The sequence below is a fragment of the Podarcis filfolensis genome (genome assembly GCF_964270895.1).
Source record: "Podarcis filfolensis genome assembly, chromosome: 8".
Classification (NCBI taxonomy): Eukaryota; Metazoa; Chordata; class Lepidosauria; order Squamata; family Lacertidae; genus Podarcis; species Podarcis filfolensis.
In genome coordinates this window covers 10546268-10574196 of record NC_139611.1, presented here as the reverse complement: position 1 = coordinate 10574196, position 27929 = coordinate 10546268, and the positions used below count along the sequence as shown (strand labels likewise).

Below are 27929 nucleotides of genomic sequence, written 5' to 3'. Positions count from 1 at the left end.
GAGGGAGGGAAATGGGCAGAGCTGCCCAGATGGATGGGGTTTAAATGTTGTTGTTGTTGTTAAGAAGCATCACTGTCTCTGACTGCAGAGGAAAAGCATAGGCTTCAATAGCCCTCTCCAACCCCAAATCAATTTTCCCTGCCCAGGTGCCCTATTCCCCCGCTTGGTAACGAAACACAACATCTCCTAGCACCCTGAGTAATACGCAAAGAAAAGAACACATGAATAGCTAAATTATAGTATTCCTCGTAGCCAGGAGTCCTGCCCTTTCTGTCTCTCAGCGTGTGACCTCCCTGATGATCCAACACCCTTGCACACCCAGGTCCCTACCAAAGGACCCAGATTTTGAAGTCTTTTGGGGAGAGATTGGAACCTCCTCCCTCTGTCCCTTCCCCAACTATATATTCCTCTCCATATATCTATATATTTCAGATCCCAGCTGCACTCGAAGGCAAGGAGACAGCACCAACACACCAAAGAGGGAAAGGGAACAAGGTGGAGCAGAGGTCCCAGGGTTCCTTTTCGCCTTCCTAAGCCAGTCATGCTGGTTTCCCCGTGAAAACAGGACAATCCAGGCTCTCTGCAGAAGTGCTAATTTTGGCCACCTTTTCTCCCCGCTGAGACAATGACAGCCAGGCAGAGAGTAGTGCGGGTGTCCACCGAGCAGCCGAACTACATCGTCTGCGTGCTGGGGACAGAAATCTCGATAGACATCCATGGGTAAGTGATGGCGTTTCTGTGGGCAAGTGATGGCATTTTGCATGGGCAAGTGATGGCATTTTGCATGGGCTGGCAGTTGAGCGTTTTGTGAGAATAGGCAGCCCTGGGTGGTTGAAGGGCTTGGTGCTGGGTTCGATCTTAGCTGTGTCTGGCAATAAGCAAGGTCATTGTTTTTCTGATCTCTGTCCTACAACATTGTTGGGAGTGGGACTGAGGTGATGCACGTGGGGCACTGAGGGAAAAGTGTGCCTTAAATCCTTATTTTAAAAAAATGTATTGGCACCAGCTTTCAATGGCACGAACCCACAAGACTCGTCATTTAAAACAGGGTCTAATACATTTTAAGCAATACTTCCTTGAAGGGTCATCCCTGACAATAGACCTCTCCAATAGAACACCTGCTTTGCATGCAGAAGGTCCCGGGTTCAATTTCTGGCATCTCCAGGTAGGGTTGGGGAGGTCTCCCTGGGGAGCTGCTGCCAGTCAGTGTAGACAGTACAGAGCTAGATAGATCTATGGTCTGACTTGCTAGAAGGCAACTTCCTACTAGCTATTAAAAAACTCAGAAACTATAGCTCACCAGGGGTTGACATCCAGAAATCCCTGACCAGTGGCTATGATGGCTGGGATTCCATATCGTCCAACATTTGTCCAGTGAAAATAGGGACAATTCAACAACAACAACAACAACGTTTCTGAATAATAATGCTGGGCTCGATGGGCCGCTGGCTTGATCCAGCAGGCTCTTCTTACATTATGCTTCTATGTTAGTTATTCATCTATTTCATAAAATGTATACACCACTTGATGGTAAAAAGCTAATAACCCTCAAAGCACTTTACAAAAGATAAAACAGTAAAATCAGGAAAAATTTGAAGCCACGCTTCAAAATATACAAAAAGTTAAAATACTAGAACAGATTAAAATCCGCACCAACTTTCTAAGAGTCTAGATATGCTTGTTTAATCAATAATGTTTTAAGCAGGTGCTGAAAGGAATACAGTGGATTGCTATCAAGGGGCAGGGAGTTCCAAAGTTCCAGAGTTCTTACAAATGTGGAACGTGTGTTATGTGGCACCTGTAGTGGTGGCAATTCCATTGATTAAAGTGGTTGAGTGGGCCTGTGTCAGGCAAGAGAATATTGTAGGTCAGCTGGTTACGTTATGTCACGTTAAGAAACCCTAGCAAGACGAGTCCTTCTCTCTTCTGAGGAAGGAGAGGTGTGAAGGAGAATAGATTGAGCTTAGCCATGAGCCCTTACAGGTGGAGGGAGGGGGGTTGTCAGACAACGTTAGGCAAGCAAAGACTTGAAGGCTAGGTGTGCAAGCAGCCCACGCCCCTGAGACTGAGGCGCTATTTCTGTACACTGTGACACCAGCAGCGTGCAGCTTCCGGTATGAGTAATCCCTCAAGAACTGCGTTCTGCACAGGGAGAAGGAGGAGAAGGGTGTCAGGGACCTGAACACAGCTTTATTATTTTAGATTGGTTTTACGTACAGTGGTACCTTGGGTTAAGAACTTAATACACACACACACATTTTTATTAGTTTTTAACATATTAATTATCATTCATACAACAAAACTTCTCATCTTATACAATAATTTTTGGACTTCCGTCAACACCTCTGATGATTTTCCGTTCTTATCACTTATGCATTTCTTAATTTCATATTACCTTTAATTATCTTTAACTAACAATTCTCCTCATTATCTTTTTTGCAATATTTCAAATAATTCACCTTTCAAAACTTCTTGCAAACCTACTAGCGTAATCTGTTCATCACAATTACTTTTTAAATAGTCCGTAAATTTACTCCAGTCTTCTGAGAATCTCTAGTCCCGCAGGTTTCAAATTCTTCCTGTTAGTTTATCTAATTCTGCATAGTCCATCATTTTCATCCTCCATTCTTCTTTCGTCGATAATTCTTCTTGCTTCCAATTTTGTGCCAAACCTTGGGTTAAGAACTTAATGCGTTCTGGAGGTCTGTTCTTAACCCGAAACTGTTCTTAACCTGAAGCACCACTTTAGCTAATGGGGCCTCCCGCTGCCACTGCATTGCCAGAGCATTATTTCTGTTCTCATCCTGAAGAAAGTTCTTAACCTGAGGTACTATTTCCAGGTTAGCAGCGTCTGTAACCTGAAGCGTCTGTAACCCGAGGTACCATTGTAACTGCATGCCTGGCCGAGGGTGGTTCTGTGCCCTCTCTCCTCATGTGCTTGGCATGCTGTCATGGAAGACAGAAACGTGGGCTGGGTGTTCAGTCACAGAATCACAGAGTTGGAAGGGACCCCAAGGGTGAACTAGTTCAACCCCCTGCAAGGCATGAATTGCAACTAAAGCATCCCTGACAGATCCAACCTTTGCTTTAAAAAAAACCCTCCGAGGAAGGGGTGTCCACCACCTTCTGAAGGAGTCAAATCCACTCTTGAACAATTTTTGCCATCAGAATTTTTTTCGGATGTTTAGTCAGAATCTTCTTTCCCGTAACTTGAAGCCATTGGTTCAAGTCCCACCCTCTGGAGGAGAAGAAAAAGATGGCTATCATGTCACTTCTCGGTCTCCTCTTCTCCAGGCTTCTTCAACTGTTCCTCGTAAGGTTTGGTTTCCAGACCCTTCATCATCTTGGTTGCCCTCCTCTGCACACATTCCAGCTTGCCAATATCCTTCTTAAATTGTGGTGCCCAGAACTGGACACAGTATTCCAGGTGTAGTCTGACCAAGGCAGAATAGAGTAGTACTATTACTTCCCTTGATCTGGACACTAAACTTGTATTCATGCAGCTGATAATAACATTCGCCCCCTTTTTTTTGCTTCTCCATCACACTGTTGACACATGTTCAGCTTGTGGTCTACTAAGACCCCTGGATCATTTCCCCATGTCCTGCTGCCAAGCCAGGTGTCCCCTCGTCTTATATTTGCACAGCTGGTTCCTACCTAAATGTAGAACCTCACTCCCGTTTACTCCCTGTCCAGTGCACTCCCAGCGTTGGTTTGGGAAGTGGTGCACGCCCAATGCTTAGGCACTATCCATAACTTGAGACCAGTTTACTTGTGGGATTGCCCTACTCTGTAAATACCAGCTCAGCCACTTCGATCAGCAGAACTGCCACTGCTACAGATGCCATACAAGACTCCTTCCGCAGTTGCAAGGAATCCATATTTTAGTGTGTCAGCACCTATCCTCTGGAACTCCCTGCCTCTTGACATCAGGCAGGTACCTTCACTGTTCTATTTTCGGCACCTGCTTAAAACATTTCCGTTTAGACAAGCTTACCCAGACATGTACAACAGTGGGTTGTTGTTGTTGCTGCTGCTGCATCAACTCTGATTGGGAAGAATTCTGCTCAGAACCACCAAATCCACTAGCTGCACCCAACGTGCAGAGTCAACATGGCTGTGCGCTGACCAGGGGCTGATGGGAGTTGTAGTCCAACATGTCTGGAAGGCGCCAGGTTGCCAAAGGCAGCATCAGCAGAGAGACAGAAATTTGTGTGTGGGTGAGGGGAAGAACTTCATTTAAAAATTAGTCTCAATATCACATTACTGTACTCCTTTTCATTCCATATCCTTGTAGCCACCCTGTCAACTGTTTCTGCCAATGTATAGATATACCTGTCAACTAAGAATAACATGTTGCCCATCTGACAAAGCAGTATTTCTAGTCCAAGACCGCTTACACCTCAAGCAACCTGTTGGCCTTTCAATGTGTCACAGGGCTCTTTGTTCACCTTGCCGCTGCCAAAGGGTGTATTTGAAAGTTTCTTTCTCTACGACCTCTTGAGTAGGTCACATACTTACATACTTGCTTTGATAGTTGTAGCTGAGGAAGAGTCTTTAGCCCGGGGGGACATTTATTTATTTGTTTGTTTTCATTTATTTCATGAAATTTTCGTGCCACTTGATTGTTAAAAACAACAACAAAGAAACAGAACAAACAAAACTCAAATTGGTTCACAAAAAGATAAAACAAGGAAATCATCAAGAAAAATCGTTTAAAACGTACAGAAAGTTCACACCAACTTTGTAAGCGACTGGGTAGGCTTGTTCAAACAACAATGTTTTTAGCAGGTGTTGAAAAGAATACAGTAAAGTTGCCCCGATTGGTATCAATAGGCAGGGAGTTCCAAAGTTTGGGTGATGCTGCACTAAATGATCAAGCTCTTACAAATGTGAAGCGTACTCTCCAACATTTCTCAAATGAAAATAGGTTGGAAGACACAAGATTTACCCACCCTGGAAGAGTGGCAGATGAAGGTGATGGACTATATTGGAATTAGCGGAAATGACTGGCAGAATCCGAGACCTGGGAGAAGAGTTGGTGGAAGAAGATTGGAACAAATTTAAAGACTATTTGCAGAAACACTGTAAAATTAATGAATGTTAAAAATGATGTTGGATTGAAAATAAGTGGCATTAGCAACAAAGTTAATGAGAATATGCAAAAATGAATTGATAATGGATGAAAATATAGAGTTATAATATGTTAAGATATAGAGTTAAGATAAACGAAAGAGGGTAAGGATTTGCTGATTCGATTATTTAAATGGGAATACAAAAAGGGGAGGTGTGAGGAGGTCAAGGAAACAAGCTAATGAGTTTAAAGTTACAAAAAATGGATTTGTTTTTAACTCTTTTTTATCTATCCGTTTTTTGTATTTTGTATTTTTATTTTTTATTTTTTATGTATTTTTGTATGTTTTCCTTTTTTACCTTTTTCTTTTTCTATGTTTTTTTTGTATTCTGTAAACCTATGTTTTTCTAAAATTTCAATAAATATTTTATATAAAAAAAAACAAATGAAAATAGGGACATCCTATCCTACATTGAGGGACGCAGGTGGCGCTATGGGTTAAACCACAGAACCTAGGCTTGCCAATCAGAAGGTCGGCGGTTCGAATCCCCGCGACGGGGTGAGCTCCCATTGCTCGGTCCCTGCTCCTGCCAACCTAGCAGTTCGAAAGCACGTCAAAGTGCAAATAGATAAATAGGTACCGCTCCGGCAGGAAGGTAAACATTGTTTCCGTGCGCTGCTCTGGTTTGCCAGAAGCGGCTTAGTCATGCTAGCCGGAAGCTGTACGCCGGCTCCCTCGGCCAATAAAGCGAGATTAGCGCCGCAACCCCAGAGTCGGCCACGACTGGACCTAATGGTAATCCCTTTACATTTTTATCCTACATTGGAAAGCTTCTCCCTTGCAACATAAGCCACATAAGCAGAATGGGCTACTTTGGAGAACAGGATGCTGGCTACTTGGGCCCTTTATGGTCTGATCCAGCAGGTATTTTATTATAAGGAGGAGGAGGTCCAGAGTGCCCTTGTCAACCGACCACTTGCTGAGGTGTGGGGAGAATTGCTCTCGCACTCAGGACCTGCTATGGGGCTTCCTGTAGTGGGCTCCGGACTTTAACTGCTATGTGACCAGCCAGCCCAAACTCCCAGGATGACCTTTATAGGTGTGTGCAGATTAAGAAATTGAAGGTGGTTGTTCCACCTGCATGGAAAACACTATTAAAATGATTGCTCTTATTTAGGGCCCATAAAGGAGGGTTTCATTCCCCCCTCCACCCTGCATTCCATCCTTCCTTTCTGTGACCAAAGATGACTAGCTCCAGGAGTCATGGTTAATGGGTGTGCTTCTGCGGATCGTAAATCCAACAGAACCCAACTACAAGGAGCGATTAGACGGGTTTACTGCCTCCCTCAGCTTCCCTTTTAAATTCTGCATGTTGACAGATTAATATCTTTCTTTACAAGCTGCTGCAAGGCACAGACGGGGCTGGGTGGAGGAAGCACAGAGAGAAAGGTGGCAATGCATATGTGGAATATATATGTGTCTGTGTTTGTAAGGCTGTCATCAAGCAGCTCTCATTGAAGCTGTAGCGTTGCATCACAATCCTGGCTTTGGAATGCAGTCAGAATGCAGGGGACGTTCTAGGGTAGGGGATCCCAAAGTGGCCAGCAGGATTCCCAGGAGCCAAGAGGCAAGAGGGAATCATGGGTGCGATGGAGGTGTCAATGTCTATCAGACTCTAAAAAGCCCCTATCAATGGATCAAGTTCAACAGCTTAGCTGGGTTCATTAAAATAAATAGTTTTAGCTGGCTTCGGAATAAATATGCCATTAACGGTTACTGTTTTGGATTGGATTGTGTTATTTTCTTCCTTAGTAGGTTGTGCAAAGCGCTGTTCTGGATGATTATTTTAGAGTAGCAGGCACTAGGTATGAGTTTATGGAATCCAAGGGGGCGCCTCCCCCCCCCCCAAATTTGGGAACCACACTCCGTACTGAGCCTGCTTTGCACTAAAATGTTTTGGGTTTGTTGCCTAGCTGGAATAGAGTGGGCCCTAGTGGTTAGAGCATAATAAATATTTAGGGATGCGGGCCAAATTTTGTCCTCACTCTGGGTCAGCATATTACCTAAGTCCGCCCCTGGTTAGAATGTCAGATTAAGACCTAGGAGAACAGGGTTCAAACCCCCATTTTGCCAGGGAGCTCACTGGGTGTGACTTTGGGGATGAGGTCACTGCCTTCCCTCAGCCTAACCTACCTCACAGGGTTGTTGTAAGGATTAAATGAGGAGGGGGAGAACCACGTGTGCCACCTGGTGTTCCTTGAAGGAAAAATATGTCATTCAAATGTAATTGTAATAGTGATTGTAGAATCATAAAAGCACAGAGCTGGAAGGGATCTTGCTTGAATCCCAGCTAAAGCATCCATGACTAATGGCCACCCAACCGCTGCTTTAAAACCTCCAAGGAAGGAGACAACCTCCAGAGGAAGACCATTCCACTGTCAACAGCTCTTACTGCCAGAAAGTTTTTCCGATTATCAGTGATGATAATGCAATGATAAAACTGAACCAATTGTTTGCTCTGGCCCTAGATCTATACCCAAAGGTGCCACATCATTTGATGTCCGTGGAACTTCCGGGCTTCGAGTCTACGTCATCTACAACCCCAATGTTGCCACGGCATCTGAAGGTACAAGGTGGCTTCTCGACTCGGACGTGGAAGTGGTCGTGGCTCTAAAGGGACCCAGCAGCGCCGTCAATGACAACAAGGTGAGCGGGGAGCAGCTGGGCTCCTCTGAGAGCCTGGCAACCATACCTGGGAGCCAGCCTTTGACCATGTTGCAGTGAGCAGTGCAGAGTGTCGCAACAAGGGAGGTGCGCTGGATCCAAATGGATTTCAAACCCAGTCAGGCTGATTGTTGTATAGTGTTTTGAATTACAGTGGTACCTCGGGTTAAGAACTTAATTCGTTCCGGAGATCTGTTCTTAACTTGAAGCACCACTTTAGCTAATGGGGCCTCCTGCTGCAGCTGTGCCGCCGCTGCACGATTTCTGTTCTCATCCTGAAGCAAAGTTCTTAACCTGAGGTAATATTTCTGGGCATAGCTGTCAACCTTCCCTTTTTTTGCGGGAAATTCCCTTATTCCAGCGCCGTTTCCCGCTGCTTCCCGCTGCTATCCCGGATTGTGAGATATCCCGTAGACTGTCCCTGGGACAGGTGAGGTTGCTGATCCCTTATTTTTGAGGCTGCTGATCCCTTATTTTCAAATCTGAAAGTTGACAGCTATGGTCCTGAGTTAGCGGAGTCTGTAACCTGAAGTGTATGTAACCTGAAGCGTATGTAACCCAAGGTACCAAGGTACTTTTGTAAAAGAAAAGAAAAGTGGCTAACAATACCCATTCCGCATTTGTAAGAATTCAGTATTTTTACTATTTAAACTTTTTGGTATGTTTTAAACCAGGGGTGAGCAAATTTTTTCAGCAGGGGGGGCAGTCCACTGTCCCTCAGACCTTGTGGGGGGGCGGACTATACTTTGAAGGGGGAAAATGAATGAATTCCTTTGCCCCACAAATAACCGAGATGCAAAAGGACACGGTCTACTCATGTAAAAACACACTGATTCCCAGACCGTCCGCAGGCCGGATTTAGAAAGCAATTGGGCCAGATCCGGCCCCCGGGTCTTAGTTTGCCTACCCATGTTTTAAACTATCGTTGTAAATTATTCTGGATAATTTTATTGTTTAACCTTTTTTGTAAACCGCTTGGTGTGTTTCCCCCCCTTACAATCAAGTGGTGTATAAAGTTTACGAAATATTTAACTAACTAAATTGAACCTACCTTCTAGGGTTGTTGTAAGAGGTGATGAAAACAAAGTGCTCAAGGCACCCTTATACCAACAGCCGTGCTCATCTTCTGAAAGCCTGTCCTTTTGGATACAAGCCTGAAGGGAACCATGAGACTTAGGGGAATAAAAGGATGAGGGGGGCCGTTACTTACTTTTCAGAGTATCCCTGTTATGAGAAAATCAAGATTGAGAGAGTGGTAAGGGTGGAAAGTCAGTGATTTAGAGGAGAACGTCACATGGACAGTGGAGAATTAACAGAGGTCCACATTAAATGGTGGGATGGAAGAGCCCATGTTGCTGCCATATGGGACTTGCCATTCTGTGTGCTATTTAAACCTCGCAAGAAAAAAACATTAGGCGTCAATGGCATTGTTGGGAATGGCTGCTTGAGGGTTTCCCTTTGGGGCACCTGGTTTGGCCACTGTGGGAACAGGATGCTGAACTAGATCAGAGCTATTGGTCTGATCGAAACTGCAAGGCTCTTCTTATGTTCTTATGACTGGGTACTGTGTCTTTTTGCAGGTTCGGGTTTCATATTACGGGCCAACGGGGGACACCCTCATTGCCAATGCTTGGTTGTACATCACTTGTATGGGTAAGTAATGACCAGTCCTTCCACATTCTCACCCATATTTGGTATTCAGATCCTTAATTCTTACAGCTGTAGGCTGTTGGTGCAACACACACACACACACACACACACACACACACACACACACACACACAAATTCCTGGATTCTAAGTCTGGGGCAAGTACTTTTGGCTAGAAAACCCCAGCAGAGATTTAAAATCACAAAATATGCTGCAAAGTACAGCATGGAAATATAGGCTGTTAGACCTGTACAGGCTCCTGTGGGTTCCAAATTTCCCCTTTCCCCCTGCATAGAAAAAGGCCACACATTTGGTAAGTTAAAAATAGTTTACTTACAAACACTCCAAAGGTCAGATTCATGTGCTTTTCCATATAGCATTCAGAAAAAGTTGCACGGGCACGTTACAGTGGTGCAAGTTCCTAAATCATTGGTATAGTGGCTCATGAGAGCCATACGGTTGAGCTGGAGCAACTAGCTCAAACCTCTTTACATGTTGAACTTCTCAGGTAGACTGGGGGTGAGCAATTGACTTCATTACCTATTTTCTCCCAAGGTAAGGGGAATTGACCTAGCTAAGCCTGGCATGGCAGCTTACTCTGTGGTATTAACCCCCTGGGCTGCTTGGGGAGGAAGGATGGGGTATAAATGCAATAAATTCAATAAAGTAAAAATATTCATGCACCATTTCAAATATGTAGCCTGAAGTACTAACATGATTATTCCCCCCCCCCAATATATTGTCAGCTATCTCGCTGGACGCTGATACTAGCCGAACTGGTAAGGTGGATGGCAAAGCAAACAACAAGGTAAGAATGGCAGGGTTTCCTATGTTTCTGTCAGTCCAGCCTCCTGTTCTCACAGTGGCTGAACAAATGCCCCAACGGGAAACCCACAAGCAGGACCTGAGCACAACCGCAGCCCTCTGCCCTCTTGTGGCTTCTGGCTACAGGTGCTCAGAAGCATTGCTGCCTCTGACCGTAAGGACAGAGCAGAGCCATCCTGGCTAGTATCCATTAATAGCTCTCTTCTCTGCGAATTTGCCCAATCCTCTTTTAAAGCCATCCAAGTTGGCACCCATCACTGTCTCCTGTGGGAGGGAGTTCCGCCGTTTAAATATGTGCTGCATAAAGAATTATGTCAACAGATATGCTAATAGATCCGTGTCTGCCAAGAACGGTCCCCACCACACCTTTTCTGCCCTCCAATTTACCTTGGCCAGGTGTGAAGCTCAACACTCCATGCTGTCTCTGATACTGTAGGTAGTACAAAGTCATCTTGATGATTAGTAGCCTTCGATAGCCTTGTCCTAGAATTGCAGAATTGTAGAGTTGGAAGGGACGGCCTAAGGGGCATTGAGGTCAGGAGTCACAGCTAAAGCATCCCTGACAGGCAGCCATTCAACCTCTGTTTAAAAACCTCCAACAAAGGAGAGTCCACCACCTTCCGGGGGAGTCCATCCCACTGTTGAACAGCTCTCACCATTAGGAGGTTCTTCCTAAGATTTAGCTGAGGAGCAGAAAACAAGCTTGCTCCAGCTTTCACACGGCAGCCCTCCAAATATTTGAAGATGGCTATCCCATCACTTCTCATTCTTCTTCATGAATTTGTTTAAACCACCCAAGTTGGTGGTCAACACTTCATCTTGTGGGAATCAGGTCCACAATTGTGCACTGTGAAAAAAAAAAAAAATTGTGCACTGTGTAAAAAAAAAAAAAGGGAGTTTCTTTCATCTGTCCTGAACATTCCAACATTTAGCTTTGTCAGATGACTCCTTGAAGGTCTGCTATGGTGAGAAGGCAGGAAAATTCCTGTCTACTCTCTCCACATCATGTATGCGCAATGCTAGTAGCAAATGACGGTCCTATCCCCTCTGGATTTGTCCGATAAGGATGAAACTTTCTCACTACATTAGTTGGTTGAAGAATGCATGTGGCGGTACGGAATGGAGTAAAAATAAGTGAGTTCGATCACTGGTTCATCTAATGTTGTCTACACTGAAGGGGAGCAGGTCTCTAGTGTTTCAGGCAAGAGTCTGTTCCCAGCTGTACAGTGGTACCTCTGTTTACAAGCTTAATTCATTCTGGAAGTCCGTTCTTACACTGAAAGCGTTCTTAAACCACGGTGCGCTTTCCCCAATGAGGCTTCCTGCTGCTGGTGCCCTTCCACCGGTTGGCTTCTGTTCGTCTTCTGGGGCAAAGTTTGCTAGATAGAACACCTACTTCCGGTTTTGCGGAGTGCATTGCCCAAATTGTTCGTTAATAGGACTGTTCTTAGACCGAGGTACCACTGTACCTAGAAATGCCATTGGGAATTGAACCTGGGACCTTCTGCATGCCAGACAGGTGCTCTGCCACTTATACAGAAGATGTCACCTGAAAACCGAATTAAGGTTCCAAGCGATAAAAATCTACCTACCAGGCATAAGGACGGTGATGCCACTTTTCAGACAGTCTTTTGTTGGATGAAGCTTTTGGGATCTTCCTCCCAAACAAACCAACTGCAAGGGATTTTCGCATGACAAAATGGTCTTGCAAATGTCCTACGTTGGATTTACTTGTACAATTGCAGCTTTGCTCAGGTGGTGGGAAAATAAATGGAGAACGGGAAGGAAACGGTCAGAAGGAGATTTTGCAGGATCTTGAGAAGACCTCACGAGATCTTGCGTGACTTTCCGCAAGATATTTGTGTGCAGACCCCCAGAACGTAAACCCTGCATATGTTTTGTGCCTCCTCTTTTGCATCTGAATGGGGCCTGAAAAAACCATTATTGGAACAGGGTGGGGTGGGAGGGCTGTGTTGACTAACAATCCAGACTTAGCCGCTGGGTCAGTTGAACATGTGCATATCTACACCAGCAGATCCAAAACTTGTTGGCCTCCAAATGGGGGCAGGATCTGGTTGCATGGATCCACCTTGGAAAGGGGTCTGTCTGCTGGAAGCAGAATGAAAGAGAGTAATGAGAGGCTCAGTCCCCCCCCACTCCAAGGCACACAAGAGAGACCCTCTTATATATCATCTGAGAGGAAGCGATGAAATTCATTGTTGCTGTTTTCCCTGCAGACAAAATGGTCTTGGGGTCCCCAAGGCGAAGGAGCGGTTCTGCTGGTCAACTGCGACAGGGACGGCCCGAGTTTTGGAGACATGGACAATGCCTATCCATACGTCCGATCCCACACAGGTACACGCTGGGGCCAAGCAGCCAGTGTGGTGTAGTGGTTAGAGTGTTGGACTAGGAGCTGGGAGAGTCCAGGATTCGATTCCCGCCACTTGGCCATGAAGCTCACTGGGTGTGCCCTTGGGCTAGTCACTGCCTCTCAGCCTGACCTACTTCACAGGGTTGTTGTGGGGATTAAATGGGGAGAGGGAGAACCATGTATGCTCCTAGGAGTTCCTTGGAGAAAAAGGTGGGGTGTAGATGCAATAAATAAATAAATGCTCCTTGAACCCTGGCCTTGCAGCTTGATGGGAATAAGCTGGTGAAACCCGCATCCCTGCCCACAAAGGCTTACAGCTTATTGCAATGGGCAAGAATGGTTCTAATAATAATAATAATAATAATAATAACAACAACAACAACAACAACAACAATAACAGTAATAATAATAACCCACCACCCAGGGTGGGTTATTACAATGATTTAAAATACAAAATAAAATAAAAAAAACTGCCAAAAATGCACAGGCTCAGCAACTCTTGTCTGTTTGGCATTAATTCAGATTCTATAGCCAAATCCTGGAATTAAAAATAAGGAGAGTACAAACCATCTCTGCAGTGCTCATAGGCATAGCCAAGATTTTTGTTGGGGGCAGCAGGCTTTTTGTTAGAGGTGGAAGAACCTCAGTTTGCTATATATTTTTATTGGTTTTTAATTATTGGGGGCAGCTGCCCCCCCTGCCCCCCCCCGGCTATGCCCATGGCTGTGCTCTCCATTTTTCCCTCTTATGGTGACCAGGATATGGGGAGGGGAAGGACCAGCACTGTCAGCTCCCGATATCCCCAAATTTCATAGCATCAAATGAAGCTTCATCTCTGCACCACTGCTGAAGAGACCTTTGAGGGCATTTCCCAGAGTCAACAGTTCTCAAACATCAACCCCTAGTTTGCACGAACCTTTGGAGTGGGTTGATATATACCGTATTTTTCGCTCTATAAGACACACCAGACCACAAGACGCACCTAGTTTTTGGATGAGGAAAACAAGAAAAAAAATATTCTGAATCTCAGAAGCCAGAACAGCAAGAGGGATTGCTGCTTTCACTGCGCAGCCTGCATTCTCTCCATAAGACGCACACACATTTCCCCCTACTTTTTAGGAGGGAAAAAGTGAGTCTTATAGAGCAAAAAATACGGTAACTGGAAAGGCAAGCTCAGTCAGAAGACCCCATCTAGGGAGGCTGGAGGAGCACCTTGATGGTGACCTATTCTGACACCTAAATCCTTGTCCCTCCTGTTTTTCCAAGACCTGCAAGACTTGTCGCTTCTGATCCTGAACACCCATGGCCCTGCTGGCATCTTTGACACCCACAAGCTGGTCCTTCACATCTCCCTGTTCGATGCAGCCAAAGTGAGAGTTTTTCACGCTAGAGGTGAGTCCCCAGTTCTTTGCTCTAATATCTGCCCTCTGGTCTGGCAGAATCAACAGGGGTATCCTCCAGACCTGTTCCTTGAGCATCCGTCCTGATTTGCTTGTGCAATGCTTATGCAGAGGTCAGACAATGCGCAGTCTTTATGGTGCACTTGTTCTGCTTTGTTTGCAGAAAACTCATGCGGATATTAGACTGCATCCAGTCTTCATCGCGCATTCATTATGATTTGTCTGCAGGGAGGTTATACAACAGCAAACTTCCATCCTGCATTTGTTCCAGTTTGCTTGCAGGATATTATTTGCATGACTTTCCCTGTAAATATTATAAATAAACACAACAAAATATAATAACAGATGTCACGTGGCTTACTTTCACTGCAGGCGATGTGTCATTCTCCAACTATGAGCATGTGTTGGGGGTGGACAAGCTCTCCTACACCGTGGGACGCACTGATGGGAAAGGGCAGCACACTTTCTACGTGGAGGGCTTGGCTTTCCCAGATGCCGACTTCAAAGGCCTAGTTTCTTTGAACGCGACACTGCTGGAGCAATCAAGTCAGGTACAATCCTGAAGACGATTGTGGGGGACATGGGAGGCCATAATTTCCAGCTGCACCCATGTTTCCAATAAGCATCTGGTTGGCCACTGTGAGAACAGGATGCTGGACGTGATCCCAATGGCCTGACCCTGCAGCCAGACTCTTCTGATGTTCTCTCTCCCCCACCCAACTCTTACTTTCCACAGAATTCGCCAGCCACGCCCGTTTTCACAGACACTGTGGTTTTCCGAGTGGCTCCCTGGATAATGACCCCCAACACATTGAAGCCATTGGAGATATTTGTCTGCAGGTGTGTGTGTTGTGGGTGAAGCAGTGGGTAATGGTGTCATTTAGGATGCTAAAACCAAGCTGCTGGTTAATGTTCAGATGACTATCACTTCCTAGGTTTCCAACCTTTAAATGGATCTTGGAGGTTTTCGAGCAGAGGTTGGATGCCCATCTGCCAGGGATTCCTCAGCTGTGATACCTGCATTGTGGGGGGGTTGGACCAGAAGACCCTTGGGGTCCCTTCCAACTCTATATTTCTACGATTCTATATCTCATAGTTTCCTTAGAGTTGCACCTAGTGCTAGTCCTGCTCAGGGTGGAGCTACTGAAGTGACTGAACATGGCAAATATAGGTCCATTCATTTCCTGCTTTGACTAGGATTTAGCTGAAGGCAATCCTTTGCTCCCCAGATAAACATCTCAGCGCTAGAGGAAACATGTCCTGGGAAACATGTGTGTGTGTGTGTGTGTGTGTGTGTGTGTGTGTGGACCATAAGTACTAAGCCAATTTGAGAATTATTCACTTCTGCAGTTAAGCCGCGATGGCTTCCAGAGTAAGGGAGTCAAGGGCTACTAGCCAGAATCCTCTATGCTCTACCTCCACAGTCAGAGGCAAGTAATGTTTCTGAATACCAATTGCTGGGAATCACAAATAGGAAGAGATGCTGCTGTGCTCATATCCTGCATACAGGATTCCCATTTGGGGCATCTGGTTGCTCCCTGCGAGAACAGGAGGCTGGGCTAGATAGGACACTGGCCGGATCTAGCAGGCTCTTCTCATGCTCTTAATGGTCCTCCAGGGCTGTCTCTACCCGGGGGTGCAAGGGGTGCGGGGCACCCGGGTGCTGAATTCTGGGGGGGGGGGCAGGCACTTGCTGCTGAAGCTGCCCAAGTTCTTAACTGCAATCAGCGGTTGATCGCTGGGTCATTTCCATTCTCTTTTGTGGAAGAGCTGCAGAATCAATGTATCCAGCGGCATGCCCTAGTGGCGGCGTTGATTTTCGCATGATCACAGGAAGATGGAGCTATCGCTGCCGCTTTTTTTTTTTTCATGTTAGCGGTTTTCGCTGTTCAACCTCCTCAAAAGCTGAACAACTTAGACCTGCGCCCCTAAAAAAAGCTCAACAACTTTGACCTGGTGCTGGGCAGATATGCTAAAGATGGCCCTGTGGTCCTCATCTACATAGTTTTCCTTCCCTTTGCATCTTTTTCTCCTTTCCAGCATTGAAAGAGGCACCAACCCCAACCAGACATTCCTGGAGGCTGTGAAAGCCCTGACACAGAAAGCTGGCTGTAAGCTGACCATCTGCCCAGAGATTGAAAATCGGGGCGACCGCTGGATCCAGGTACCCTCCTTGAAGTTGTACATCCCTGAGGCCAGGTGGGGCACCTGCTGCCACCAGAAGGTCTCTGCCTTCCTCATCACTGCCTTTCCCCAGGTCTCCCAATACACACTCCAGCAGTTAGGGAAGAGTGAATATTTGTTTGCTCACCTTAAGGCACAATTGCTAATTTGCTGTTTATTGGACCTGTTCACAGGATTTTGTAATTCTTGTATATTATTGTTTTCCTTTTATTATTTTCATTGGCTTTGTTCCCTGATCTGAAGAACAGGCTGCAAATGCTTTAAGTAACTAGTAAGTGTCAAACCCATTTGGAGAAAGAGGGAAGAGTGTTTTTGCAAACAGATTTTTAAAATGGTCATTCCCAAAGGGATACAGCACCTTAACCAGTGGGGATCCTGATCCATTTCCCTCCCCTTTAACAGGATGAGATGGAGTTTGGTTATGTGGAGGCCCCCCACAAGTCCTTCCCCGTTGTCTTTGACTCCCCCAGGAACCGAGGCCTCAAGAAATTCCCTTTCAAAAGCATTTTGGTAAGCCAGGCTTCTTCAGCCCTCAGCACATCACTTCTTTTACTGAAACCAGATGCTTCCATCAATAGCATTAGAAAAGAAATCTAAATATCATGACTGTGTTTGCACGGAATGCTAAACTGAGGTTTGTTCAACAAGCCACACTTTGTCTCATGGATGAACAAGAAGCCATGACTGTGTGGTAGGTTAGACTAGAGAGTGATCTAGGCCTGAGGTCACTTGAGGAAGTTTCATGGCTGAGAGTGGATTTGAACCCAACTTGGTCTACCACACTGGATTAACATAAGAACATATGAAGAGTCTGCCAGTGACTCATTTAGTGCAGCATCCTGTTCTCACAGTGGCCAACCAGATGCCTGTGAGAAACCTACAAGCAGGATTTGGGCACAAGAGCCTTCTCCCTTCCTGTGGTTTCCAGCAATTGGTATTCAGATGCATTGCTGCCTCCAACTGTGGAGGTAGAGCATAGCCATTGTGACTCATAGTCATGGATAGCCTTATCTTATCCCACGAATTTGTCCAATTCTCTTTTAAAGCCAACCAAGTTGATGGCCATCATTGCTTCCTGCAGGAGGGAGTTCCATAGTTTAACCATGTATAGAAGGACTTATAGAAGGACTTCCTTTGAGGTGTCCTGAACACTCAGCTTCATTGGATGTTCAAGTATTATGAGAGAGGGAGAAACAGTAATGAATTTCTATGGGTCTACTCTGAGCAGAATTTTGTTGGCTGCAACTGACTTTATCTGTACACTGCCTCTCTCAAAGCCAAATAATGAAAGCACATCTCTCCAGATTAAGTAAGATTTCTCACCTTCCTCTCTGGAAACAGAGAGCATTTTCCAGACACAGATTAGAAGTTAAAGGCACATCTTGTGCAACACCTTGCCTTCTGTATACTTGCCTATGCTCCTATTTCTCCTTGTTGTGTTTCCTTGGAGGGCCCTGATTTTGGGTACGTGACACGAGAACCCCGGTACGGACGCGTATCCAGCCTGGATTCATTCGGGAACCTGGACATCAGCCCTGCCGTGACGGTCAAGGGGAAGGAGTACCCACTGGGAAGGATCCTCATTGGCAGCAGTTTCCCAGGGTAAACCACCAAGTTCAAAATAAAAATAATGACAATTATAATTCCCCACCCTTGCTTGCAGAGGTGGGGGAACACTGCATTGCAGGGGAATGGTTTCAAGGTTTGCCATTCAATTGTTAACTGAAAATAATTGGGGGTAGGGGAAGGGTCATATCTCAGTGGTAGAGAATCTGCTTTGGATGCAGAAGGTCCCACATTCAATCTTCAGCAGCATCTCCAGGTGGGGCTGGGGAAAAGACTCCCTGCCTGATCTTATGTAGAGCGACTGCCAGTTGGGGAGCCTTCGGCCCTCCAGATATTGATTTATTCCTTGCATTTATATCCCAGCTTTTTCTCCCAGGGACTCAAGATGCCACACATGGTTCTCCAATTCTTCCTTTAACCTCCACACCAACCCTGTGAGATAGGTTGAGCTGAGAGGCAGGGATTGACCCAAGGTCGTCACACCCAAGAAGCTTCACGGCACAGTGGGGATTTGAACCCTGGACTCTCCCAGGTCCAAGTCCGACACTCTAACCACTATGCCATTCTGGCTAAACCACAACTTGTATCATCCCTGATCATTGGCCATGCTGCCTGAGGCTGATGGGAACTGGAGTCCAACGATATCTGGACCCCACCCCCCAAGATCTAAGGTACCCCCAAGATCTAAGGATGCTCCAGAGAGAGCAATGATGACATAAACCCAAGTCTTCATCAGGGGATGAATCAGAAAGTCAGTGCCTTGTTGCTGGATACCATTCAGATATTTTCTCTGGGAAACCCTGGTCTAGCAATTGTGTTGGGGGAGGCAAGTACTAGGAGTGGGTTGTCATGAGGCTAACAAAAGCTTTCCTGTGCTGTTCTGTGCTTGGTTAATAAAGGTAAAGGGACCCCTGAACATTAGGTCCAGTCATGACCGACTCTGGGGTTGCGGCACCCATCTCGCTTTATTGGCCGAGGGAGCCGGCGTTTGTCCGCAGACAGCTTCCAGGTCATGTGGCCAGCATGACTAAGCCGCTTCCGGCGAACCAGAGCAGTGCATGGAAATGCCGTTTACCTTCCCGCCAGAGCGGTACCTATTTATCTACTTGCACTTTGACGTGCTTACGAACTGCTAGGTGGGCAGGAGCAGGGATCGAGCAACGGGAGCTCACCCCGTCACGGGGATTTGAACTGCAACCTTCTGATCGGGAAGTCCTAGGCTCTGTGGTTTAACCCACAGCGCCACCCACGTCCCTCGGTTGGTTAATAAGGAAGCCTTAATGTAGGAGGATCTCATGGTATGAGGCCACCTAGAGACCCAAGCACCTCCCAACTCAGACAGAGGCAGCTGGGAAGATGTTTCCTGGGAAGGCAATGCTGGCTTCTAGTTCTCAATGAGTTCCTCACCACCCAGATACTGCAAAGATGCTTCTGGCTACTCATGAGAGCATAGGAAGCTGCCTCTTACTGAGCCAGGTCCCTGAGTGTTAGCAGCTCTCCAGGGTTTCAGGCAGGGATGCTTTTTCTGACACAATAAATTTTTGTAATTTATTTCACTATTAGATGTATTTATATGCATGCATTACCATAGTATATGCATTTCTGTACACATTGTTTGACCAGAGAACAATGTCGCAAAATTTAAAAAAAGTGTGAATTTCAGAAGGTGGCTGTGTTTTGGTTTGGAAAGCTCAAATCAAGTGAGAATCAAATGCAAACTGGATTTATTTTCCCCCATCACTAGTTCTAATCCCACCTTCTATTCTCTCTCTCTTTCTCTCGCTCCTTCCTTCCTTCCATCCCTCCCTTTCTTTAAAAAAAACACCCCTGCCTCATCTCTTAGGTCTGGCAACAGGAAAATGGTCAAAATTGTCCGGGATTTCCTCTATGCTCAAAGAGTCCAGCCCCCTATTGAGCTCTATTCTGACTGGCTCACTGTAGGGCATGTGGATGAGTTCCTGACCTTTGTTCCGGCTTCCAACAGGAAGGTAGTGATCCTCAGGGAAGTGCTTTGACCGGCTTCCTTTTCCATATTTGATGCTTTATACCTGATCATAGCTGTCAAGCGTCCCTTATTTGGTGGGACAGTCCCTTATTCCAGCGCCATGTCCCGCTGCTGTCCCTTATTGATGATGTCCCTTAAATTTCCCGGGTTTCAAAGGATGCAGCTCCTCTCCCTCCCTCCCTGCCGGCCGGCCAGGGAGGAGGGAGGCTCCAACTGTGTTGCTTGGCTGCGTTGCTCACCCAATAAGGAGTCTAAGAACGACTGGGGGGTGGAGCTTGCATGCCTTGTGCTGATCAAATCAGCCGTGTTGCCTGGGGACTCGCCTTTGCTCAGCGCTTCCCAGCGGAGAATGGCATGGTTTTCCTTGCTGCATCCCCTTTGCCGGGTTGCTGCACTATGGGAACCACCACTTGAGGCTTTGTTTGGCAGCTGGTTGACTAAAATCCCTTATTTTGGCTGCTGATCCCTTATTTTCGAGGCTACTGGTCCCTTATTTTCAAATCTGTAAGTTGACAGCTATGTACCTGATTAGCTCTACACTGGAAAAGTGTAGAGTGGAAAAAGTGCTGCCTTCTCTCACAGAGCCCTATCCCTGTCCCCAGTCTCTGTGGGAGGGCTGCAGCCTCCCAGATAAGCTTTACAGGGGGATTAGACAAATTCAGGGAGGGCAAAGCCATCAGTGGTTGCTAGTCACAGTGTGTTACCTCTGCTATTGGAATCGGTATGCCTCGGAATCACAGGAATCACAGGTGAGGAGAGTTGCTGTCTCACTCAAGTCCTGCTTGTGAGCTTCCCATAATGGCAGTGGCGTAGCGTGGGTTGTCAGCACCCGGGGCAAGGCAAGTAATTTGCGCCCCCTAACCCGTGGATTTGCGCCCCCTAACCCGTGGATTTGCGCCCCCTAACCCATGGATTTGCCCTAACCCCAGATGTTGCGCCCGGTGCGGCCCGCCCCCCCTGCACCCCCCACGCTACGCCACTGCATAATGGGCACCTAAATGGATGACCCAAATTCTGCCCGGCAGTTTACCTTTCTCATTTCTCTCCCTGCAGGGTTTCCGGTTGCTCTTAGCCAGTCCCGCTGCTTGCCTGAAGCTGTTCAGAGAGAAGCAAAAAGAAGGTTTCGGAAATGCTGCCCTGTTTGAAGGTGAGGACAGAATCAAAGAATGGTAAAGTTGGAAGAGACCCTGAGGATCATCTAGCCCAACCCCCTGCAATGCCAGAATATGCAGCTGCCCCATACAGGATTTGAACCTGCAACATTGCTGTCATCAGCACCATGCTGTTACTGCTCCCTTCCTGACGGGGCTCATGAAAACCAGCAAGTTTTAAAATTTGTGAAAACCATTTCCTTGCAGGTCTCGGGAGAGTGGGGCGCATTACTCTGGATGAGCTCCTGGCAGACAGACTTTTGCACCGTGACAGCAAGTATGTGCAGGTAAACCGTTATCAGAGTTCAGGTGGATCTGGACCGTTTCCATCCCACCCCACCCTGAATTTGCAGTGCGGTTTCCATTCCACCTCAGCTCACCTTTTGCAAAAGAAACCTACATTATTTGTCCTGCTGTCCATGGCACAATTATATAACGTCCATAATTAATCACATGATTGTAGCGTTGTTATGTTCTTCCACCCCATCATTTCAGTGCAAAGGAAACACAGTGCAAAGGAGGGGAAGGGGAGCAATCAATTATGTATCATTTGCAGATGGAAAGCAACGTAAATACCTATTGTGCTTGCTAGATTGATTTCCGTTCCAGAGGTGGGACAAATAGGCGAAACCTGGCCATTTCTGTTCCCGTTAATAATGAAATTGAGCAATTGTGTCTGGGTTGAGCCCTGGCATCTCTCTGAAGTCACACCCTGCGTTAGATCTGCAATACATCTTCCCTGGAAGAGAAGCACATTTTGTTTCATTTCTGTCATCCAGTAAACGCCATAGCACAACTTCCTCTGGCAGCTGGTTTCTATGGCCCAACTCGCTTAGGCAAATGTCTGTCTCCCTTTTTAGTAATCTCCTTTCCGCATTCCAAGACCTTGCCACCAGCATCTCTTTCTGCATCCAAAGGCAGACTTTCTGTTATTTTTCAGCCCCAAGTAGGCCTCATAACACTTCTCAGCAACTTTCACAAATGACAGCTCCCAGAAGCTGTGACTGTTTCAAATGGCATCGTAGTGCTTTGAATGTCTGGCATGAATGTCTGGCACCCATCTGAGCCTTTGGCCTTGCTGGCCGGGGCTGGTAGGTGTTGGGGTCGAACCACATTTGGAGGTCCATGAGGTCCCCCATCCCAGAACTAGACCCTCACATGCCTTCACTGCCCCGGGCTCCCTCCATTCCCCCTCTGCCTTCTTTTAATGCTGGGCTGGCCAACCTCTGGCCAACCTCTGACTACAACTCCCATCCTCCTCCCTGACCACGCTGCCTGTGGCTGATGGGAGTTGGAGTCCATCAACATCTGGAGGGCCACAGCTGTTCTCCATCTTCCTTCCTAGGCCAGCCTTTGCCAACCTGGTAACATCCAGGTCTTTCTTTCTTTTTTTTTTCTTTTCTTTTTTACTTCAAAATATCGACAAAATACTGGCTGGGGCTGATAGGAGCTGTAGTCTGAAATATCTGAAGGACACCAGATCGACGAAGGCTATTAGGCGTAAGGATGGGTGAAATTGTCCATCTCTGTTTCTTTCATTTTTCCAATTTTCAGTTCTCTGCATTGCCACATCAGTGTGCAAAGTGTGATGTGCGTCTTTAAAAAGCCTTCATGAAAATTTCAGCAGCAGTTCAGTGTGGATCTCTCCTGATATATACATTTATTCATGCAGTCCCCCCACTTTTTTTGCAAAGCCTATGTTCCCTAATATTTAAATATCCCCAATATGTTTATTTTTCCATGTTTATTTAAATTTCATGAGAACCTAGGGACAGGCCAAACAAACTCCTCTTCTCACAGTCTCTGACCAGAAGCCCCAAAGGAAAACCCGCAAGCAGGGTTCCCTACTTTTGAATGCCATCTTCATTATCGTATGCATTTTTACGCACACTTTACCTCAGCATATGCAATTTTTTTTTGGTACACATGGCTGGAGAAGTGCATTGCAAAATATGGAGAAATGCAAATTTGGAAAGGGGGCTGTATTTCGGTTCCTGTCTTGTTTCGGAAAGTAGATTTTTCTTTAAAAAATCAATCCCCCATTCATTAGTTAGGCTGACAGAAAACAGTCACTTTGCAAAACACAAATTTCCTTTCCACGGAGGCCAAATTTCACACTAAGAATCACAAACCCCAATAGCAATGTAGCCTAACACACTGGTCACGATCCTGTCGCCTCTTGGATTTTAAGAAGTCAGCTATGAACAATTGCTTAATTGACTTGGATCAAGGTCACTTCCTTTTGCTGTTCAGTTGTCTTAGTCATGTTCAACCTTCTGTGACCCCATAAAACCAGAGCATGCCTTGGAAACTCTCACTTGCTTCTCAAAGCTTCTCCTTTTTATGTCCATGGAGTTTTCTTGGCAAAATACTGGAGTGGATTGCCAGTTCCTTCTTCAGGTGGATCACGTTTAGTCTAAACTCTCGGCTATGACCTGTCCATCTTGGGTGGCCCTGCATGGCATAACTCATGGTTTCTTGGAGTTATTCAAGCCCCTTCGCCATGACAAAGCACTTCCTTTTACCCGCTAACAAAAACATGGTGTTTTTTAAAAAAAACTGATCCTTTTAAAATAAAAGCTCACCACCTCTTTATAATCTTCCGGGACATAATCGCAATAAGGAAAGAGGAAGATGTGGATTTATTTCTCACTGACTGACAAGGGGAGCGCTGTTAGCGTGACCTGTGCCATAACACTCTGAGGTAAAATGTGATGCCAAGCCAGACATTTATGGTCATTTCTCTCCTAACCACACAAGAGACCAAATTCCCCAGCAATTATGAAAGAACAACTGCAGTTAGCTAAACTGAGGCGATCTGGAGATAAAATAAAAAGGCACGGCTAAGGTTTTTCGTTTTTTTACCTCAGACATGGACAGGGCGCATAGAATGCTCTCCTGACCTAAACAACAATCATGAAGTAAAATGGGAGAATTATGAAGTGCTTCAGTTCATGAGGCTGTTTTAAATGAACAAGACGGTTGTGGCAATTTCTGCCACCACAGTCAAAGTTATTTACTTTGCTTTGTTTTTCAGAAAGGGGGTAGCCAAGATGGCGCCCTCCTGGTGCTGAGGGACTAAAACTCCCCTCATTCCCAACCCTTGGGGCCTGATGGCTGGGGATGAGGGGAGTTGGCAGCTACCTGCAGGACGCCATATTGGCTGTATATAGTAAAGGCCATGAGGAGAACCTGCTGGATCAGGCCAGTGGTCCACCCAGCCCAGCATCCTGGTCTCACAGCGGCCAACCAGGGGCCCATTTTGTGGGAACCCCACAAAAAGCACCCAAGCACAACAACAAAAGTCCCCACTCGTGATTCCTAGAAACTGGCATTTGGCAACGGGTGGAGGCAGAGCGGAAGAGCCATTGTGGCCAACAGCTATCAATAGCCCTCTCCTCCATAAGTCTGTCTTTTAAAGCCTTTCAAGTGGGTGGCCATCACTGCAAACTGTGGCAGTGAGTTCCACAGTTTAGAAGTCCTTGATTTCATCTATCCCGAATCTTCCAACATGGATGTCCACAACGTCCGGTGTCCTAAGAGAAGGAAAACAAGCTTCTCTCCATCCACTTTCTCTGCACCACATGTAGTTTTATAAACTCTCATGTTGCCTCTCGCTCGCCTTTTCCCCTGGTCATTTGGGTCGCTCTTTTCTGGACCTTTTCCAATATTCTTTTTGAGGTGAGGCGACCAGAACAGTGCACAGTATTTCAAATGTGGTTGTGCCATAGATCTGCATGGCTGCATTTATGTGTGAACACTACCCCGAGGCGAAAACCAGAGCAAAAGCTCTTGCTTGCTAAAGGTGCGGTTCCCACATCATGGGGAACCACAGGTAACAGTTTGCCCTGACTGTGCCTCTGAGGGCTCCTTCGATCCTTCCCAACTAACGTGCGAAGGAAACAAACCCTGCTCCCTGGCGTAACATTACATCTAACATAAACACGTAGAATTGGAAGGGACCCCAACGGTCATCTAGTCCAACCCGCTGCAATGCAGGAATCTCAATGCAGATGGCCATCCAAGCTCTGCTTAAAAACCTCCAAGGAAGGAGAGTCCACCATCTCCTGAGGGAGTCCGCTCCACTGTCAAAACAGCTCTTACTGCCAGGAAGTTATTATTAATGTTTGTTCGGAATCTCCTTTCTTGTAACTCGAAGACATGGGTTCGAGTCCTACCCTCCAGAGCAGGAGAAAACAAGCTTGCTCCATCTGTCAATGTGACAGCCCTTCAGATATCGGAAGATGGTTATCCAATCTCCTCTCACTCTCCTCTTGTCCAGCCTAAACAGACCCAGCTCCTTCAAGCTTTCCTCATATGGCCTGGTTTGTTAAATGGGGGGAAAAATCTCGGCTGCAAATCATGGCTTACTGGAATGAAGTCTAGTTGCTATCGGTTCACCAGCCTGGGTTTTGAGTTTTCTTTCCTCCTGGCACTGCTGAGGCCTGCTGAGTCAAACTGATCAGAAAAACGCTGTCCCAGGAAACTATTTACGGTGGTTGTGTGAACAAGACTGATGCGAGGCAAAACAAAAACAAAAAACTACCCTGAAGTAGCACTAACACATAGGGCCCCTTTGGAAGATCCATTTTATTGTGCATTTGTGATGGTTTGGGCTTGTGACGGTATCGGGGCAGTCATAAGCAATCCCAGTCTCCATTGCATTTGCACCTTGCTGTGTTTTGAGGGCTTTGTTTCCAATCCATGCATATCCCATAACTTACAGCTGAAATCCTACACATTTTTATGCCAAAAGCGTTCTGGGTATATTTTCACCGTTTCCATTGCACTAGAGCCTTTTGGACAACAATAATGTGGTAGCAGTTGGGGAAACATCGTAGAACAGCTAATAAAGCCAGTGTAGTATAGTGGTTAGAGTGTCAGACTGGGAGAGACCTGGGTTCAAACCCCCCACTCAGCCGCTAAGCTCATGGGGTGGCCTTGGGGTCCAGTCACTGCCTCTGGGCCAGACCTACCTTGCAGTGTTGTTGTGGGGATAAAATGGGGAGGAGGGGAAGCATGTGTGCTACCTTGATCTCCTTGAAGCAAAGGTGGGATAGAAGAAATAACAAAATGATGATGATGATGATGATGCAGAATAAATCCACCAGCAATGCAATATTATTGTGTCAAGAGCATGTTGCAAAATATGCACACAATAAAACACCAATCTGGAGGGGCCTGTGATTTGTAATTTAATATCTCAGGAACTTGTGGTTGTTTTTTTTTAAAAAAAAAACCTGTTACTTGCTGTCCTGAGCTTAAAAATGCATGGCAGCTTTGCTGCCTTCAGGTGCAAATATTCAGCATGAAACAAAAGCAGGTTTTACAGCCCATGGGGAATATTTTGCATCTTCTTCTTTCTTCCAGAGTTGCATCGACTGGAACCGGAGCATTTTGAAGCGGGAGCTGGGCCTGAGCGAGAGAGATATTGTGGACATCCCTCAGCTGTTCACTCTGGAAGATTCTACGGCGACTGCCTTGTTTCCAGACATGGTGAGGGGCTTTCTTCCCTCCATCATTCCTTGGTGTTTGTGCAGGGGTGTCCAGCGCAGCTCAAACCTTTTCTCTGGAAATCGGCTTCCAGGGCAGTAACCCCCAGAGAGCTGCTGCCAGTCAGTGTAGGCAGCACTGAGCTAGATGGGGAGGGGCCATAGCTCAGTCATGGAGCAGCTGCCATGCAAGCAGAAGGTCCCAGGTTCAATGGCATCTCCAGGTAGGGCTGGGAGAGGCTGCCTGCACCAAAATCCTGGAGAACCACTGCGGGTCAATGTAGACAATACTGAGCCAAATGATTTGACTCAGTACAAGACAGCTCCCTGTGCTCCTTTTGAAACCAGTCCTCGCTTCAGACCCATGAGGACTGGAAACTTATTTTACTTTTAAGCGGAGGCATAACTCAGTGGTGGAGCACCTGCCTTGCCTGCAGAAGGCTCCAGGTTCCATTCCAATGGCATCTCTGGCTAAGACTGAGAGAGACTCTCTGCCTGAAACCTTGGAAAGGCACTACTGTCAGTCAGTGTAGTGAACTTTGGGCTGGATGGATGGTTAGACTCAGTAGAAGGCAGCCTTCTACATGCTGAGATGGCAGAAAAACCAACCCAGACTGTAGCATTTGGTTGTTTTTGCTCCGCCTAGGTGAACATGCTCGTCTTGGGGAAGCACCTGGGCATCCCAAAGCCATTTGGCCCCATCATCCATGGGCAGTGCTGCCTGGAAGAGAAAGTCCGCTCCTTGCTGGAACCGCTGGGGCTGAACTGTACCTTCATCGATGACTTTTTCTCCTACCACATCTTGTCTGGAGAGGTCCACTGCGGCACCAACGTCCTCCGGGAACCCTTCTCCTTCCACTGGTGGAACACAACACCCTGAAATTGGTGGGGGGAGCCTCCGGGCCCCCTCCCCACACTCTTATTTCTTCAGTACTTCTGGGCAGAGAAGATGACTGAAGGTTTCGAAAGAACACCGTCTTCTCCAGCATGCTGGACTTCAAAAATGAGAATCGACTTGGGGTCAAAAACCCCACTTAAAAATGATGCACTAAACTTACCCAAACCACAAAATTATGTGAAAGATTGGCAGTGACGGGGTAGATGGGCAGAATTCTTTGGCAGAACAAGTATTTTAAAGGTTGCATGCAACTGAAACCTACTCAGAGGAGACCCACTGAAAGAAAGGGGCATGTTAGTCATGCATTGCAGGGGGTTGGACTGGGTGAGCCTTAGGGTCACTTCCACCTCTATAATTCCATGATTCTTTGTTGATTAGCTCCAGTGAGTCTACTCCTAGTAGGGCTGGCATTGGGTGCACTCTTACTCCGGGGGTAGGTCCTACTGGACGCAGCAGGGATTACATCTGAGTAAATATACACAGGACCACAACACTTTCTCTCCCCTTCCCATGAAGATTTTGCAGAGCAAGGGATGGCTGTTCTCTGCAAAGCCAGTTGTCTTAAAATAAATGCATTTCCAAAGAATTC

At 46.4% G+C, this 27929-nt stretch overlaps 1 protein-coding gene and 1 long non-coding RNA gene across 2 annotated transcripts; one reads left to right on the top strand and one right to left on the bottom strand.

Annotated features, from left to right (window-relative positions):
- Positions 1-51: 51 nt before the first annotated feature.
- LOC310769744 (protein-arginine deiminase type-1-like) lies at positions 52-27926 on the top strand. Its single transcript, XM_083629433.1, has 16 exons — positions 52-720; positions 7604-7781; positions 9380-9452; positions 10195-10256; positions 12511-12628; positions 13911-14036; positions 14417-14595; positions 14781-14884; positions 16085-16208; positions 16631-16738; positions 17679-17830; positions 19638-19782; positions 20853-20946; positions 21158-21237; positions 26321-26446; positions 27089-27926. Exons 1-16 carry the CDS (start codon positions 626-628, stop codon positions 27320-27322), a joined length of 1998 nt encoding a protein of 665 aa, XP_083485559.1. The 5' UTR covers positions 52-625; the 3' UTR covers positions 27323-27926.
- Positions 20370-24628, bottom strand: LOC310769923. The gene is made up of 4 exons (XR_014551852.1): positions 23539-24628; positions 21527-21689; positions 20780-20894; positions 20370-20580 (listed from the first exon to the last, which is right to left on the bottom strand). It is a non-coding gene; the product is annotated as an uncharacterized lncRNA (long non-coding RNA).
- Positions 27927-27929: the final 3 nt, after the last annotated feature.